Below are 17158 nucleotides of genomic sequence, written 5' to 3'. Positions count from 1 at the left end.
GATTGGTTCCAACAGACGTCTGTATCCTATAGGGACCAATCGCACAGCAGAATACAAAAGTGAAACCTGCGTATCGATTGGCTGCTACATCTTTTATTTTTCAGTTATCTTTGTTGCCCATAGCAACCAATCAGCTTTTCAGTGGTTCCAATAGACGACCTGTATCCTGTAGTTACCAATCACAGTGCAGAATACAAAAATGAAACCAGCACTGTGATTGGTTGCTACATCTTTTTTCAGTTATCTCAGTTGCCTATAGCAACCAGCTTTTCAGTGATTGGTTCAAATAGACGCCTGTATCCTATAGTGACCAATCACAGTGCAGAATTAAAAAAATGAAACTAGCACTGATTGGTTGCTATACCTTTTTCCAGTTATCTCAGTTGCCTATAGTAACCAGCTTTTCAGTGATTGGTTCCAATAGACGCCGGTATCCTATAGTGACCAATCACATAGCAGTAACCAAAAATGAAACCCGCACTGTGATTGGTTGCTATGGGCAACCCAAACAGTTTTGTTTTTTGAAGCAGTTTTTTAACCCTTTGGCCCTGTGCGTGATCGTGCAGCTTACGGCCGGTATTAACTGATTTGAACCGTCTGAATTATGAGTGGAAGTAGGTGTCGCTATAGCTCGCCCATACTTTGCCCTCACGTCTGTGCGTAGTGACGTCATCCCGCTGAGCCGCCCTAGCTTAGAGGTGCTGGAAGTTACGTCAGGGCGGGTCTTCGGAGTGCGCTCTCTCCACGCTTGTAGCTGTGCGCCAGTCCCGGTTTGTCCGCGTTTTCTCCGGTGCGGCTGTCCAGGAACGTGCGGAGGGATATACAAGGACTCCTGAAGATAAGTACAAGGCCCCGGGCGCCATCTTTAATCTGTGTCACCATAGTTACCCCTGAGGCCCAGGGCGGGTTCTCCTCTTCCCACCTGACCAGGTACCTTCAGGGTCCCTGTACCTTTCAATATGGCCGGTATACAACCCTACAGATACCCAGAGAGCACCTACATGCCTGGAGACAGTAGGGCTGCCAACCTGGCGCCGACCTATAGATATCCTGTAAGCAATATGGCTTCTGGCATAAGACAACACTTCTGGCATTCTGAATCTCTATGCGGTCCACAGGCTGCAAACAACATGGCCATCCCAGGCCAGCAGTATAGCCCTGGGCCTATGAACTACTACTACCCACGTCTTGACATTGGCACTACAGAACCTATCCTGATCACCCAGGTATTGGCACCCTATTGCTTCTCTTGTCAGCTGAGGAGCATGTCCCATGAAGCTCAGAGGCTGTCGGAGAGCATGCAGCATTATTACCAGGTCCAGAAGAGTTATGGAGAGCTAGGGCCGCAACCGGCTTTAACCGCGGGTCAACCATGTGCATCCATGGGTGCGGACGGCAGGTGGTACCGTTCATTGCTGCAAGGGCTCTTTGTGGACAAGCCGCTGGCTACTGTCATCCACGTGGACTGGGGAGGACGGGAGATTGTCCCGCTGAGCAGGTTAAGACACCTCGCCGAGGAGTTTTTACGTTTGCCGGTGGTCACTTTCCCATGCGCTTTGTACGACATCGCCAACGGAGGCCTTGACTGGGACCAGAGACTGGTGGCTGAGTTCTGCACAATGCTACATGGAAAGCAAGTCAACGCCAAAATCGAGTGCTTCAACTCCTACGAGCGCTTGTACTTTGTCACTTTGTTCGCAGAAGATGGCACGAACCTCAACCACCACTTTAAGACGCGGTCTCAGAACCCTACAGTAACAATGCCCGGATTGACAGTACCATTGGCAGATGACGAGAAGAAAGTTCCTTCAGAACAAACCCTACAGAGCGACTCCTATGTCTCCAAGTTCCCACCGGTGGAGCTAAAGACTAGCAAATTCTACGATGCGGAGGTTGTGTTTGTCATCGACCCTTTCAGTTTCTGGGTCCGGCTTAAAATGTATGCGGCAGAACATAAGGAAATGGTAGACGGAATGACAACGTTGTATTCACAGGCTTCAAAATTAGAGGGAATTATAGCTGCCCCCAAACCGGGACAACTGTGCTGCGCAAGGTACGAAGATCTGTACTGCCGTGCCGAAGTTATATCACTTGATGAAAGGAAGCAGGTAAAAGTGTACTTTTTGGATGATGGGATATTGGAGACGGTGGACTGGTACAATGTCAAGGAACTGCCCACAAAGTTTACTAAACTTCAAGCATTGGCTGTTAAATGCTGCATTGCCGATACCTATCCTCTAGAAGACACCTGGAGTCAGGAAGCCATCCGAGCCTTTAAGATTGTGGTCACCGATAGACATCTAGTCATTCACGTGATATTAAAAGATGCCGACGAGTATACCATAGACATCCAAGACCAGTCCAGAATTGAAGAGAGATGCATAGGAAAAATCCTAGCTAATGCAGGACTTGCAAGGTTTGAGGAACTTGATTCTGTCGATGGGCAATCCAATAGTGAAAAAATTGGGATCATTGAGTCCTCTAAGGCTGTATTGAAGCCGTCTGCTGCAGATTACAAACCTAAGATTGAGAAGGAGACCGCTGCTTCATATCCCTGTGAAGAGAATACAGAGACTTTGCAGTTTTCTCCCTTCGAAGATCAGTTATTTGAACCTGGCACAACCATTGAAGTAGTCGTGTCGTACATAGAGAACCCCGGGTTATTCTGGTGCCAAAATGCCAGGTCTAGAGCAGACCTTTGCACCGTGATGGATGCCATACAGAAGCAGTGCATGTCCACAAATTCTCTGTATACCAGCGATACTCTTGCTTGCCTAGCAAAAAGCCCCAAGGATGATGTATGGTATAGAGCGTTTATCAATGAGATTCCAGTAAACATCTCAAAAACAACAACTGTTGAAGTCTTATATGTGGACTATGGGATCCGTGAAACTGTCCCACTTACCAATCTCCGTGCCTTAAACAGTGAATTCTTCCACCTAAAGGCTCAGGCTTTTAAGTGCAGTCTCTACAATATCATTACTCCAAAAGGAAACAATCCCTTCACTTGGGACACTGAAGCTACCAAGGTTTTTTCGCAGTTTGTCCAGAAAGCTTCCAAATGGACCGAATTTCACTGTATATTTTATGCCACAGCGTCCCTGGACAAAGAAATTTTTAATATTGTTGACTTGTATACCCCTTTTGCCAGTGTGTGTGATGAGCTGGTACAGAGTGGCTATGCAACCCATCTTCACCACAAAACCCTGGCATCGTCTGTGCAGCTTCTAACTTACTACTATTCAAAGCATGACCTTAAACTTGGAGATAAGGAAGAAATCTACATCACATATGTTGATTCTCTCTCATTATTTTATCTACAGCTGGCCAGAAGTAGTAATACCATAGACAGGATTTCGGCCACTATTACAAAGGTTTTAGATAAAACGCCAAAGAAAATGTTGCTCTCAAACTGTGGATCTCTGTGTCTGGCAAAATTCAGCGACCGGCAATGGTATCGGGGCATGAAGTCTGAGAACAGGAGTAACGAAATATTCTTTGTTGACTACGGCAATACAGAAAAGCTTTCAAAAGATGACATTTTACCCATCATGTCCTCTGAACACAACATTTTACTTGTACCAGTGCAAGCAATCAAATGTTCTTTATCTGATATTCCATCTGATGTTCCAGGGAAAATTGTATCCTGGTTTAAAAATACTGTTCTGGATAAACCTCTAAAGGCCTTGTTTGTAGCAAAAGATGCAGATGGAAAGTTTTCGATTGACCTCTTTGACGGGGAGCAAAAGATTAACGAAACCCTCAAAAGCAAGTTGGGTCTGAGGGTCCTGAAAGAAAAATCTGATAATCCGCAACCTGCTCATCCAAGATCTGCCAAACAGGAGGATTTGAGAAAACCTCCTGATAATGCAAGCAGCCAAGAAAAAAAGATTTCTTTCACAGTAGAAACAAGTTTCAAGAGCAGAGACTTTGAAGTCCGTAGTCATTCAGTAACGAGAGATTCTGAAGTCTGTAGTCATTCAGTTACGAGAGGCCCTGATAGCCGCAATCGTTCAGTAACTAGAGATTCTGATGTCCGCAGTCATATAGTCACTAGAGACTTTGATAGCCGCAATCATTCAGTTACGAGAGATTATGATGTCCGCAGTAATTCAGTTACAAGAGGCCCTGATAGCCGCAATCGGTCAGTTACTAGAGATTCTGATGTCCGCAGTCATTCAATTACGAGTGGCCCTGATGGCCGCAATCATTCAGTTACTAGAGATTCTGATGTCCGCAGTCATTCAGTTACGAGAGGCCCTGATAGTCGCATTAATTCAGTTACTAGAGACTATGATAGCCGCAGTCATTCAGTTACCAGAGGCCCTGAAAGCCGCAATCTTTCAGTTACTAGAGACTCTGATAGCCACAGTCATTTACTTACAAGAGGCTCTGATACCCGCAGTCATTTAGTAATTGCTCAAGAACCTGAGAGAATGTCCAAAAAAAATCCAACCTTTCCTTATAAAACAGAAAGCAAAGACTACAATTCTCGCTATCAAGAGTCTAGTTTCCAAAGAAAGACTGAAACCATCCAAAGATTTCCAACCAGTGATTCTTGTCAAGGAAACTTTGGTGGACGAGATGTCAAACAAGGTGGAAACAAGTCCTTCCCACAAAGACAATCCTCTATATTAGCAATTGAACGCCCGTCTCCTGCCAAACCCCCTGTGGTGGTTACCTTAAGTGATGTTCCCCAGAGAAAAATCTTCTGTGGGATGAAGAAAGCAGTGTACGTTTCGCATATAAACTCAGTTTTTGACTTTTATGTGCAGGTTGCTGAAGACAGCAAACTAGATGAGATGTCAGAAATTCTGAACAAGAAGGGTTCACTTGAAGAGCTTCGCGACCAAGACATCCATCCGGGTAACGTCATTTGTGCTTATTTCCCTGACGATGGTCTATATTATCGGGGAGTCGTTACTGGAAAGAGCAGGCAAGGTTTATGTGTCCAGTACATCGATTATGGAAACACTTCGGTCATCTCCGACTGTAAAAACTACAGTCTCCCTCAAAAGTGTTGCTCTGTTCCTGTTATGAGTATCTTTTGCTCATTGGAGAAACCTAAGAATGCCTTATCTGCACCCAGCCTGCAGGAGGTGTTGGCTAAGTTTTCTGAACGTACAAGTGACACTCACCTCGATTGTGAGTTTCAGAAACAAGACGGTCAAAAGTGGGAGGTAATTCTTAAAGATGAGCTGGGGTGCCTCAATGACCTGCTGAACGCACCCGAAGAACCTGTCAAGGAGGAAAAAATAATGAAGGTTGTCAAGGAGGTGGAAGCTCCATCTGTCAATGCCTTCAACTGGAATTTACCCCAACCGGGTGCCACCGTAAAAGTCTATGCCAGCGCCGTAGATGGGCCCGAGTGTTTCTGGTGTCAACTATCAACGGCAGATATGGACTCTCTAGCATCACAAGTCCAAGAGGCCGGAGAAAAGTCTGTCAGAAGCAATGATTTTATAGCTTCCCTTCGCGTTGGCAGTCCTTGCAATGTCATCTTCAGTGAGGATAACAACTGGTACAGGGCCATGGTTACCAAAATGGAGTCTGATGTGGTGACCGTGAGGTTTATCGACTACGGTAATGAGGACTCTGTTGGGCAAGACCAAATTCGGCAACTTCCTGAACCCTTAGTAAAAATTTCTCCTCAAGCATTTTCATGCTGCTTGGCGGATTTTGACATGAAAGCAGAAACCTGGACCTCAGAAGGCAGAAACTACTTCTATGAGAAAGTAAATGAAGACATGCTGGAATTGACCATTCATGAAATACAAGAACCAGACGAGAGCTATATACCGGTGGCACGTGTCACCATTAAGTGTAATGGGCTGGATATACGTGAGGACGTGAGACAGTTCCTGCAAGGAGTGAAGAGCGAGGGCTTAGAAGTGCCAGACGGGTCCATAAACTTAACTCCTATAGATGAAAACCAGGCTGTGGAAACAGATCAACCTCAAGTGTGTGAAGAGTTATGTACCACAGATGTAAGAGCGTATGAGCCTGAAGAGAGTGCCCTAGAAGGCCAGTATGATGAAGACTGCCCCCTACAGGAAGATGTGATAGAAGATCAAGCCTGTTCCCGTCTTAATGAAGAGCAAGAAAGTGACACAGATGGGGTTAAAGGTGAGATGTAGGTTGGTTAAGACAAAAATGATAGCTTGGCAAAGTTTATCGTTAAAAGCTTTGAGTGTGTTTCAAGCTGTTAAAAAAAACAACACCCAGCATGCCCGGATAGCCAACGGCTGTTCGGGCATGCTGGGAGTTGTAGTTTTGCAACTGCTGGAGGTCCACTCGTTGGAAAACTCTAGTTTGAAAAGGTTTTACCACCAGAAACATTTATCACCTATGCACAGGATAGGTGGCAAATGTATGCAATGATTGTTGGGGTCCCCAATGATCACAAAAACTGGTCCCGTGTCCCCTGTTTGAATTGAGCAGCTATCGAGCATGCTTTCTGTGCCCCATTCAGCTTTTTGGAACTGACGGAGGTATGCGAGTATTGTGCTCTGCTTCTCTTTGACAGTAACGTAACTGGACATGGTTAGCAGAGAGCCGCACAGTCAGACCTCCAGCAGTTGTATTACCTTGGTAATAAAATGTTGCTCATGGAAAACCCTCTTTCAACCTAGGGAAATGCTGGTGGTAGCACCTATACAAAAGCAGTAATGTGTGTGTGTGTGTGTGTGTATATATATATATATAATGTATGTCAAGACCTGTTTAGAAGAGGAGTGGTGCATTTGCCCATAGCAACCAATCAGATTGCTTCTTTTATTTTCAAAAATGCCTGAATAATTATAGAAGCGATCTGATTAGTTGCTATGGGCTACTGCACCACTCTTCCTCTACACAGGTTTTGATCTCCCCCATAGTGTGTATGTGTGTGTGTGTGTGTGTGTGTGTGTATATATATATATATATATATATATATATATATATATATATATATATATATAATATAATATGTAAATGTCCATAAAAAGCAGCACATCCAGACAAAGGAAGGGTGGGTGCAAGCACTATAGAGCTTAGGCGCCCCGGTTCTTCTTAATACATAATGGATGTAGGCAGCACACCAAAATTGTGAAGTCAAAAGTTGTGGTTTTTATTCCATGATATAAAGTACAACGTTTCGGCAATCTCTCACCGCCATTTTCAAGTGAAAATGGCGGTGAGAGATTGCCGAAACGTTGTACTTTACATCATGGAATAAAAACCACAACTTTTGATTTCACAATTTTGGTGTGCTGCCTACATCCATTATGTATGTATGTATGTATATATCTATAATGTATGTAATTCCAGCAACTTCTTTTGCATACGCATCCTCTAGGTAGTGCTGGGCGGTATACCGGTATGAACCGGATACCGTTTTTTTTTTTCCTCCCACGGTATGGATTTTTGCCCATACCGCTATACTGGTCGGGCCCCTCCCCCACCCTCCGGATGAATTGTAGAGCCCAGCGCGGCGCCCTCACTTGTCCCGGTGTGCTTCTGTGGCCCCCCGCTGCGGCTGTCAGCCAGTGTCCCCGCGAGCACGATCAATCCCCACTGCTAGCGGGATCCATGTGCCCACTAGTGGTGTCACAAGAATGCCTCCCACGAATGCAATCGCTACCATCACCGCTAGCGGGTCCCTGTGCCCTCTAGTGGTGTCACAAGAATGCCAAGCATGGCTCTGTTCCCCGTCCCTGTCAGCTCTCAGGGTACGGGAACAGATTTAAAAGCCTTGCGTGCGGCTAACGTAGTACTACGTTAGCTGCGCGCGAGGCTTTTAAATTTGTTCCCATACCCTGAGAGCTGACAGGGACAGGGAACAGAGCCGCGCTCGGCATTCTTGTGACACCGCTAGTGGGCACAGGGACCCCGCTAGCGGTGATGGTTGCGCTCGCGGGGGGCACATTTGACACCGCTAATGGGCCTAGGGACCCCGCTCGCGGGGGGGATACAGGCGGTAATACCGTGGTACCGCGATAATAAAAAAAAATACCGTGATATTCATTTTAGGCCATACCGCCCAGTACTACCTCTAGGTAACCAAATGACTTTCGGTTTATTATCCATTTATATTGAATTTCTTCATATTCACAATATTACCTGTTAAATTATCTGCTTCGCTTTATTTTTTGGGTGTCGTCACATTTCTTACATCTAATTTATTTTCAGAAGCCGTGAACTTGCATCATAAAGCACATAATGGCCCGGCTGTGGAAGACTTGAGTCACGTAGCTTTAAAGGATCAAGTTCCGCAAGATGAATTTGGTAATTATTTATATATATATATTTTATATACAGCAATTTATAAAGTACAGAATATATCAAAATCATACTTTAGAACTAGTTTAATGGAAAGTAGTTAACCCCCTAAGGACTAAGCATTTTTCAGTTTTTGCATTTTCGTTTTTTCCTCCTTTTTAAAACTCATAACCCTTTAAATTTTCCACCTAAAAATCCAAATGATGGCTTATTTTTTGCGCCACAAATTCTACTTTGTAATGACATAAGTCATTTTTCCCAAAAATAAAACGCCATTTTGTAGATTTCGGGGGCTTCCGTTTCTACGCAGTACATTTTTTGGTAAAAACTACCCCTTCTCTTTATTATCTAGGTCCATACGATTAAAATGATACCATACTTTTATATAGGTTTGATTTTGTCGTACTTCTGGAAAAAATCATAACTACATGCAGGAAAATTAATACGTTTAAAAATGTCATCTTCTGACCCCTATAACTTTTTTATTATTCCGCATATGGGGCTCATTTTTTGCGCCATGATCTGAAGTTTTTATCGGTACCGTTTTTGTTTTGATTGGACTTTTTGATCACTTTTTATTCATTTCTTTATGGTATAAAAAGGCACCAAAAATTACACTAAAAGTACACTATTTTGTACTTTGGAATTTTTTACGTGTACACCATTGAACATGTAGTTTAATTAACCATATATTTTTATAGTTCAGACATTTACGCACGTGGCGATACCACATGTTTTATATTTTTATTTACATTTTTTTTATGGGGAAAAGGGGGGTGATTCAGACTTCTATTTGGAAAGGGGTTAAATAACATTTATTAACACTTTATTTTCACTTTTTTTTTTTTTTTTTTACAATGTTTTAGCCCCCATAGGGGACTATACCATTGCACACACTGGTTTCCTACACTGAACACTGCTATACAATCGCATAGCATTGATCAGTGTTATTGCCGCTCGACTGCTCCTGCCTGGATCTCAGGCACGGAGCAGTCATTCGGCGATCGGACAACAAGGAGGCAGGTAGGGTCCCCTTTCGTGTCTGTACAGCTGATCGGGACAGCGCTGCTTTACCTCGGTGGTCCCGATCAGCCCGACTGAGCAGCTGGGAAGGTTTCACTTTAATTTTAGACATGGCGATCAACTTTGATCGCTGTGTATGAAGGGTTAATACTGGGCATCACCGCGATCGGTGATGTCCGTTATTAGCCGCGGGTCCTGGCCGTTGGTGGCTGCTGGGACCAACCCGATATGGCGCAGGGAGCCGGTGCAGGTCGTAAATATACGTCCTGCGTCGTTAAGGGGTTAAAGAGGACATGTCCCCTAAAGTTAAATACAGTTGTTATATAATGTTTTGTGTCCCTAAGTTTTATTGTAGAGATACAGACTTTTGTTGCAGTCTGTATCTCTAACACTACATATGTTTACTTACCGGACCAGCTCTGGCGTGGGCCAAGATTATTATTTTTTTTACTCTTCTGTTCTTCTTCCAGTGACGTGTGTGAGGTCACGTGTGCACTGAGCCGCGCAGTCATTCCATACAGCATCAGAAGAGTGCGGAGGTGCCAGTGATCTGATTGGTATGGTTATCCAATCAGATCACTTATCTGGGTGCCTGCTAGCGGCTTGTCAGCTGGCGCAAGACAATAATATGTAATGCTTATAGCAGCATTACTAAGAGATAAAAATAACAAATCCTATTTTGAAAATTTATTTTTACATAAAATGTAACAATAAAAAAAAAATTGTTGGCCCAGTTGATTGGTTTTCTTTAAAGGATAACTCCGGGATGTACAACTTATCCCCTATCCCAAGGAAAGGGGATAAATGTTAGATTGCGGGGGTCCGACCGATGGGGCCCCCGCGATCTCCCGAACGTTGCCCCAGCTGCATGTACCAAGCGTTTTCGACCACAGCACAAAGCTGCGGCTGACCCGCCCCCTCCATACAGTTCTATGGCAGAGCCAGAGATTGCTGAAAGCAGCGCTCCGGCTCTGCCATAGAACTGTATGGAGGGGGCTTGTCATCTCCCGCTTCCTGCGGTGGTCGAAAATGCCCGTTCCATGCAGGGAGCTGGAGCGTCGTTCAGGAGAACACTTCAATGTAACCGAGCTGCAATACACCACACAACCTGAGGAAAGGGATGGGGCTGATTTTAAGAAATCAGTTCTGTTTTTTCTAATCCTGGATAACCCCCTTGGGCTTTGTTTACTTGGCAAAATTTCCCCTCTACTTCTCCATGCAAAAACCATGGCGCACAAGTAATTTTGAAGAAGATTCAACACACAGAAGCCCTTCAGTCCGATCCCCTCATCCCTCCCTAATCTAACTCTCAAATTATCTTCTCCACTGTAGTTATTTTTTTATGCGATTTATTCAATTATGCAAAACAATATTCGGATTAGTTGCAGCCCTACTTCTGTGCCATGGTTTTTGCATGGAGAAGTAGAGGAAATTAATTGAGGAAATTCTACCGTGTTAACATAGCTTTAAAGGAGTACTGCAGTCTTAGACTTTTATCCCCTATCCGCAGGATAGTGGATAAGTGTCTGATCGCGGGGGGGTCCGACTGCTGGGACACCCTGCAATCTCCCGTATGGCGACCCGGCATTGTCATGGCTCTGCACGGCTAATGCACGTGTCGTCGACCTTACTGAGGTTGACGACACACCCCCTCCATACAGCTCTATGGGAGTGATGGGGATGCCCAAATGCTGCATCTCCGCCTCTCCCATAGAGATACATTGGGGGGAGGGCGTGTCGGCCGCATCGTCATGCTGAAGCCGACACGCCTCCTGCATGGGGGAGCCGCGGCAGGAGTAATAACAATTAATATGTTATAGATTAGTCTATTTGAATTACCTTTCTAATATACATCTTAATAACATTTTGTAACTTTGTGTTAAATTAACCCCCCTAAAAATTTGGCCACGAGGGGTCCTCCTTCTGGTCCTGCCTGCAGGTTATCTCCTGCAGCAACCTGGCAGAGACAAAAGTCAGGAAATGCAGGTGGGAGCTCAGAACAGTGTATAGAACAGTGGTCTCCAACCTGCGGACCTCCAGAAGTTGCAAAACTACAACTCCCAGCATGCCCGGATAGGCGTTGGCTGTCCGGGCATGCTGGGAGTTGTAGTTTTGCAACATCTGGAGGTCCGCAGGTTGAAGACCACTGGTATAGAGTGTACAGTAAAGTTCAGAGAGCTAATGGAGGATGTGTTGCCTCAGCCAATCATAGCTCATCTGACACACTGAACAGCTCTGGGCTGTGTGTAGCAGAGTGAGGGAGGAAGTTCTCTCCTGTATGGCTTCAGATGATGTCACGCCTGCTGGTGAACGCCCCTTCCCAGTCTGTTAATCTGACTGAGACTGAGCAGAACATACAGAGCGATATCAAGGTAGAAAACTAACAAATAATAAAAATAAAGGCTGGGGGTGGTTTATCATGATGGGGGAAGTGAACTGCAAGGATTATAACATTTATCAATATCTGACATTTACAGACGCTGATCAGTTCACTTGTCTCTTACCGTTTATTAGAGATTACAGAACATCCATTTTTACATATTATGTCTCCATTTCTTGCAGAGGCTACAGAAGAGATTAAAATAGCAATTGTACCCGGAGTATCTGAGGATGTCCCAGAGTTTGAAGAGTTTGAGGATTGCACAGAAGGTTGGTCATTCTTTGTCTGGCTTTTGTCCCAAGACATTTCCCAGTAACGACAGAATCACAGTCACCTACAATTATTTGCACAAGGTTCTATATGTAAAACTGGCAACCACTGGTACTGACCAGATATCTCTAATGATATAGGAGTATGGAGGAAAAAGAAAATTAATCAACTGGTGCCAGAAATTAATACTGCTTTGTAAATTACTTCTGTTTAAGAAACTCAAGCCTTTCAGTACTTATCAGCTGCTGTATACCCTGAAAGAAGTCATGTATTCTTTCCATTCAGACACAGTGCTCTCTGCTTCCACCTCTGCCCGTGTCAGGAACTGTCCAGAGAGGTTTGCTATGGGGATTTGCTCATTCGTTGCACAGTTCCTGACATGGACAGAGGTGGCCGCAGAGAACACTGATCAGACTGGAAAGAACGACACAAATTCATCTGGAGCATACAAAATCTGTATTACTTTCTGTCACAAGTTGATTTGAGATTTATTTTTTTCCAGGGTACCCCTTTAAAGAGCACCTATTATCAACTCAACTTTCCCTAATCCCCCTCCCCATCTGTCCCTGTCACTAAGTCTATCTATCTATCCTAGCGTTTTTTTAAATAAAAAAAACACTTAAAATTACCTTTTTATGCTCCTCTTCGGTAGCTCAGAGAGGAGCATCTGAGAAGGGAGGAAGTGGGCGGGGCCCAGCAAGCGCGACGTCATCTGAAGCCCTGCCGTGCCGCTTCCGCCCTTCTTCCTGTATGCTGCGCTCCTCTCGGGAGCGCGCATACAGGAGGTGTGCAGAGCAGGGAGAAGAACTGCGCTCAACTGACTCGGGGCCAGCAAGCGGGAGGAGCCTGAGACGCCGCTGACCAGCTGAGTCAGGAGCGCGCCTGGAAGGGATGCGCGCACAGCGCTCGCTCCCAACTGTCTGCTTGACAGGCGGGAGCAGCGCTCAGTATCAGATTTCGGACTCAGCTGCCAGGCCGGCGGTGAGTCCGAAATCACCAAAAATAAGACTGGTAGGGAGACCCCTAGTAGTGAAAAGTTTAAACACATAAAAAACATGGAACAATACATTTTTTTTAAATTAAACCCAATTAGTAAATCGTTTTATATGTAATAAACTATAAAATATTTTAAAAAAAATTTTGATGAGAGGTACACTTTAACACTAGAGATATATTGTCAGTACCAAATATACAAATTTTAAAGGCTACTTGCTACATCTAGTTTAGGGGTTATCTAGCTTGTAGAAATTGTTGACCCATTCTAATAAAGGAGGCAACACTGCAGTGCATTACACCACCGCTACAGACCAGATTGTGATGTGAGGACATTGAAGCGGTTGTGTATCTTGCATTAAGTGCTGCAACCCCTGTAAATAGCTGATTGACGGTGTTGCTGGAAGCTGGATCAATGCTGGTATAATTAGGGCTGGGCGGTATGCCGGTTCATACCGAAATTTTTGTGCTGCACGATATGGATTTTTCCCCATACCGCAATACCGGTTGGGCCCCTCCCCTTGGGAATGAATGAATGATCACCCAGTGCTGTGCTGTCCCCACACCGGGGAACTAATCATATGTGACCCGCGAGCGCTGTTCTGCTTCTCCAACCCCAAATTAATTATCAGCGCTGCGCTGTCCCCGTGGGGGTAAATACTCACATATCATCCGCAAGCGCTGCCCTCCTCGTCCTCCTGTTTGTTGCGGGCCGCCGGCACTGTACTCTATACCAGTGGTCTTCAACCTGCAGACCTCCAGATGTTGCAAAACTACAACTCCCAGCATGCCCGGACAGCCGTTGGCTGTCCGGGCATGCTGGGAGTTGTAGTTTTGCAACATCTGGAGGTCCGCAGGTTGAAGACCACTGCTCTATACTGTACGCTGTATCCCTATGCCTGGGCTGCAAAAGATAAACAAAATAAACTTTAACTCACCTTCCCCCCCCATCGGTCCGGACCTGCTTGCTGGGGACGGGAACGCCGGAGAGCAGTCAGCCTATCACCGGCCGCAGCGATGTTCCGCCTTGGCCGGTGATAGGCTGAGCCCACTGTCATGTAAGAAGCTGGCCGGTGATAGGCTGACGGTTCTCCAACGTTCCCGTCCCCTTTGCAGCCCGGGCATAGGGATACAGCGTACAGTATAGAGTGTCAGCGCCGTTATATACCGTGGAACCGCCATAAGTTCCAAAAATACCGTGATACACATATTTGGTCATACCGCCCAGCCCTAGGTATATTATTGATATCCCCTCTGGACAGGCAAATAACCCTTTTAACTCCTAACATATCACTATCACGTATCGTAATTTTAAATGCTGAGACTCTACTGATCTCGGGGACAAAGGGTCATGAATACTCGGATAAGCTTAGCGCCGCTTGGCTGTGATAGCTGTGCAGAGTTATGTATAATGTCGTTCTATGGCAAAACAACTGAACTCAGGTCAAAGCAGAGACTCCCTAAACTAAGTTTTTTTTTTTTCTCCCCATTTTTAGAGATATTTTAAGTCTCCACACCTGGATTTTTGCTATGTTATTTTGATGTTTCTGTGAAGTTATATCTAGCCCTTTTATTAGTATGCGCACCTATTGGAAAAACTCCATGCAGAGCCTGCGTGACTAAAAATGTGTTTCATTTATGAGTAGCACAGCTGTTCTTTAGTCATTGTCCAGTTATGTAAAAACTATCCACAGGATAGCTGATAAGTGTGTTATCACGGAGGGTCCGACCGCTGGGCCCCCCCCACAATCTCCAAAATAGGGCCATCTCTTACCTCTAAGCCCTCCGAGATGAACTGGTCTCAGCAGTGATAGTCTGCTCCGCCATTCCTTGCCTGAGGCAGGACATTGCTGCGGCCGGTGTTGGGCAGAGCGGGCTGTCACTCCCGAAACCCATTAGTCTCGGAAAGTAGAGGCTGGAGCTCTCCGAGGTAAGACACTGACCCGTACTGGAGATTGCGGGGGTCCCAGCTGTCGGAAAGGGATAAGTAAATAGGGGATACGTTTTACATGACATAAATACAACTTTAATTACCCCCATTGAGCAACCATTCACACGTATACAGAGTTCTCCAGACCTTATGTCTCGACGGTCATTAGGATCAAAAGGGACAAATTCCTTTGAGATGCTAAATCGATCTTTGCTCGTACCAGGCACCAAAAAGTGTCTTTTCATGTACCTACACATAATTAACAGTAAAATATTAAGATGTCAGCATTTTCCACCATTAATCTTTGTGGAAGATTCTCTGACCTGAGAGTAACCGCAACATCTAAGCGGTTAGTCCGAAGAAGGAAGCTCTCCCTTTGTTAACCTATCAGTTTCCTGCAACGCAGTTGTAGAGTGGCAGTAGGTTTTTATGGCAGCTAGGCAAGGGCCTAAAGATGGCCCCAGGTCTGCTGTCTTGTATGTCTAGTTTTTCTCTGATAAGTATAATACACTGGAGTACAGAGGTATGAACCGTCTGATAACTTCAGCATCTGTCCTAAAACTACAGGTTTGACTCAATGTCACCCATTCTAAAAAGCAAATATTGTGTGTAGTTGTATAATGTTTTTGCTTTTTGTCCTAGGCCCGTATGAAGAGAACAATGACCCGACAGATGATGTGTCTTCGAATCATCTTGAACAAGGTAATGTGTAATCTGTGTATATCTGAGTCCCGCACTGTTGTCTGTTTTGGTGGAAAACCACAGGGGTAACTTTGGGCATGGTTGTCTCAGCATGTGAACCTCCATGTCTGTTGCTGCATCTCTCAGTGCTGGCTGCAGTATGTGTTGTGACAGCATAGTAGTTATACAGTACTTAAAGGAGAACTCCATCCAAAACGTACTTATTCCCTATCCACAGTATAGGGGATAAGTAGCTGATCGCAGGGCATCCCATTTGGACTGGAACCGCAGCTCTCAGTGAGGAGCACGTGCGGTAGACAACAATCGCTCCAAAATTTTTTTATGGGGATGCCAAAGTGGTATAATCAGCTACTTATCCCCTATCCTGGGGATAAGGGAAAAGTTAGTTTTGGCTGGAGTTTGCCGTTAACACCTTGTTTACCCGCTGTAAACGGTATATGCAGAGTTCTGGCACTGTAATCTTCCTGCTGCATTGTGCACCATTTTCCCCCCGTTGGCCCGGCCCTCTTCATTAATATGCTAATGAATGTCGGGCTGAGTGCACAGAGAGAAGAGCCGTTATACACGGCATTTATTATGATAATAATAAAGAGGCGAGGCTGGTGGAGGAATATGAAGGAGGCAGGGGAGCTGGGCGAGCCGGCTCCCTGCCTCCAATGCTTGCTGGATCACAATGCAGCAGGAGTTTTACAGTGCCAGAACTTTGCATATACTGAACGGATTTGAGTAAGTGACCACTCATTGTAAAGCTGTTCAACCGTACTATAAGTTATAGTCTATAACCCTACGTACTATATTGGGTTTAGTGCTTATTAACAAGGTGTCAGATTCTTTTTAACCCCTTAAGGACCGGAGGTTTTTCCGTTTTTGCATTTTCGTTTTTTGCTCCTTGCCTTTAAAAAATCATAACTCTTTCAAATTTACACCTAAAAATCCATATGATGGCTTATTTTTTGCGCCACCAATTCTACTTTGTAATGACGTCAGTCATTTTGCCCAAAAATCTATGGTGAAGCGGGAAAAAAAATCATTGTGCGACAAAATTTAAAAAAAAACGCTGTTTTGTAACTTTTGGGGGCTTCCGTTTCTACGTAGTACATTTTTCGGTAAAAATGACACCTGATATGTATTCTGTAGGTCCATACGATTAAAATGATACCCTACTTATATAGGTTTGATTTTGTCGGACTTCTGGAAAAAATCATAACTACATGCAGGAAAATTAATACGTTTAAAATTGTCATCTTCTGACCCCTATAACTTTTTTATTTTTCCGTGTATGGGGCGGTATGAGGGCTCATTTTTTGCGCCGTGATCTGAAGTTTTTAACGGTACCATTTTTGCATTGATAGGACTTATTCATTTTTTCATGATATAAAAAGTGACCAAAAATGCACTATTTTGGACTTTGGAATTTTTTGGCGCGCACGCCATTGACCGTGCGGTTTAATTAACGATATATTTTTATAATTCGGACATTTCCGCACGCGGCGATACCATTTATGTTTATTTTTATTTTTATTTACACTGTGTTTTTTCTTTTATGGGAAAAGGGGGGTGATTCAAACTTTTAATAGGGAAGGGGTTAAATGATGTTTATT

General features: G+C 44.6%; 1 protein-coding gene across 1 annotated transcript; it reads left to right on the top strand.

Annotated features, from left to right (window-relative positions):
* Positions 1 to 370: 370 nt before the first annotated feature.
* TDRD6 (tudor domain containing 6) lies at positions 371 to 15568 on the top strand. The gene is made up of 4 exons (XM_056563908.1): positions 371 to 6126; positions 8170 to 8265; positions 11845 to 11931; positions 15498 to 15568. Exons 1-4 carry the CDS (start codon positions 960 to 962, stop codon positions 15566 to 15568), a joined length of 5421 nt encoding a protein of 1806 aa, XP_056419883.1. The 5' UTR covers positions 371 to 959.
* The last annotated feature ends 1590 nt before the right edge of the window (positions 15569 to 17158 follow it).

This window comes from Hyla sarda, chromosome 3 (assembly GCF_029499605.1).
Source record: "Hyla sarda isolate aHylSar1 chromosome 3, aHylSar1.hap1, whole genome shotgun sequence".
Lineage (NCBI taxonomy): Eukaryota > Metazoa > Chordata > Amphibia > Anura > Hylidae > Hyla > Hyla sarda.
Note: the sequence above shows the minus strand (reverse complement) of the source record. Positions and strands in the feature narration are given on the sequence as shown.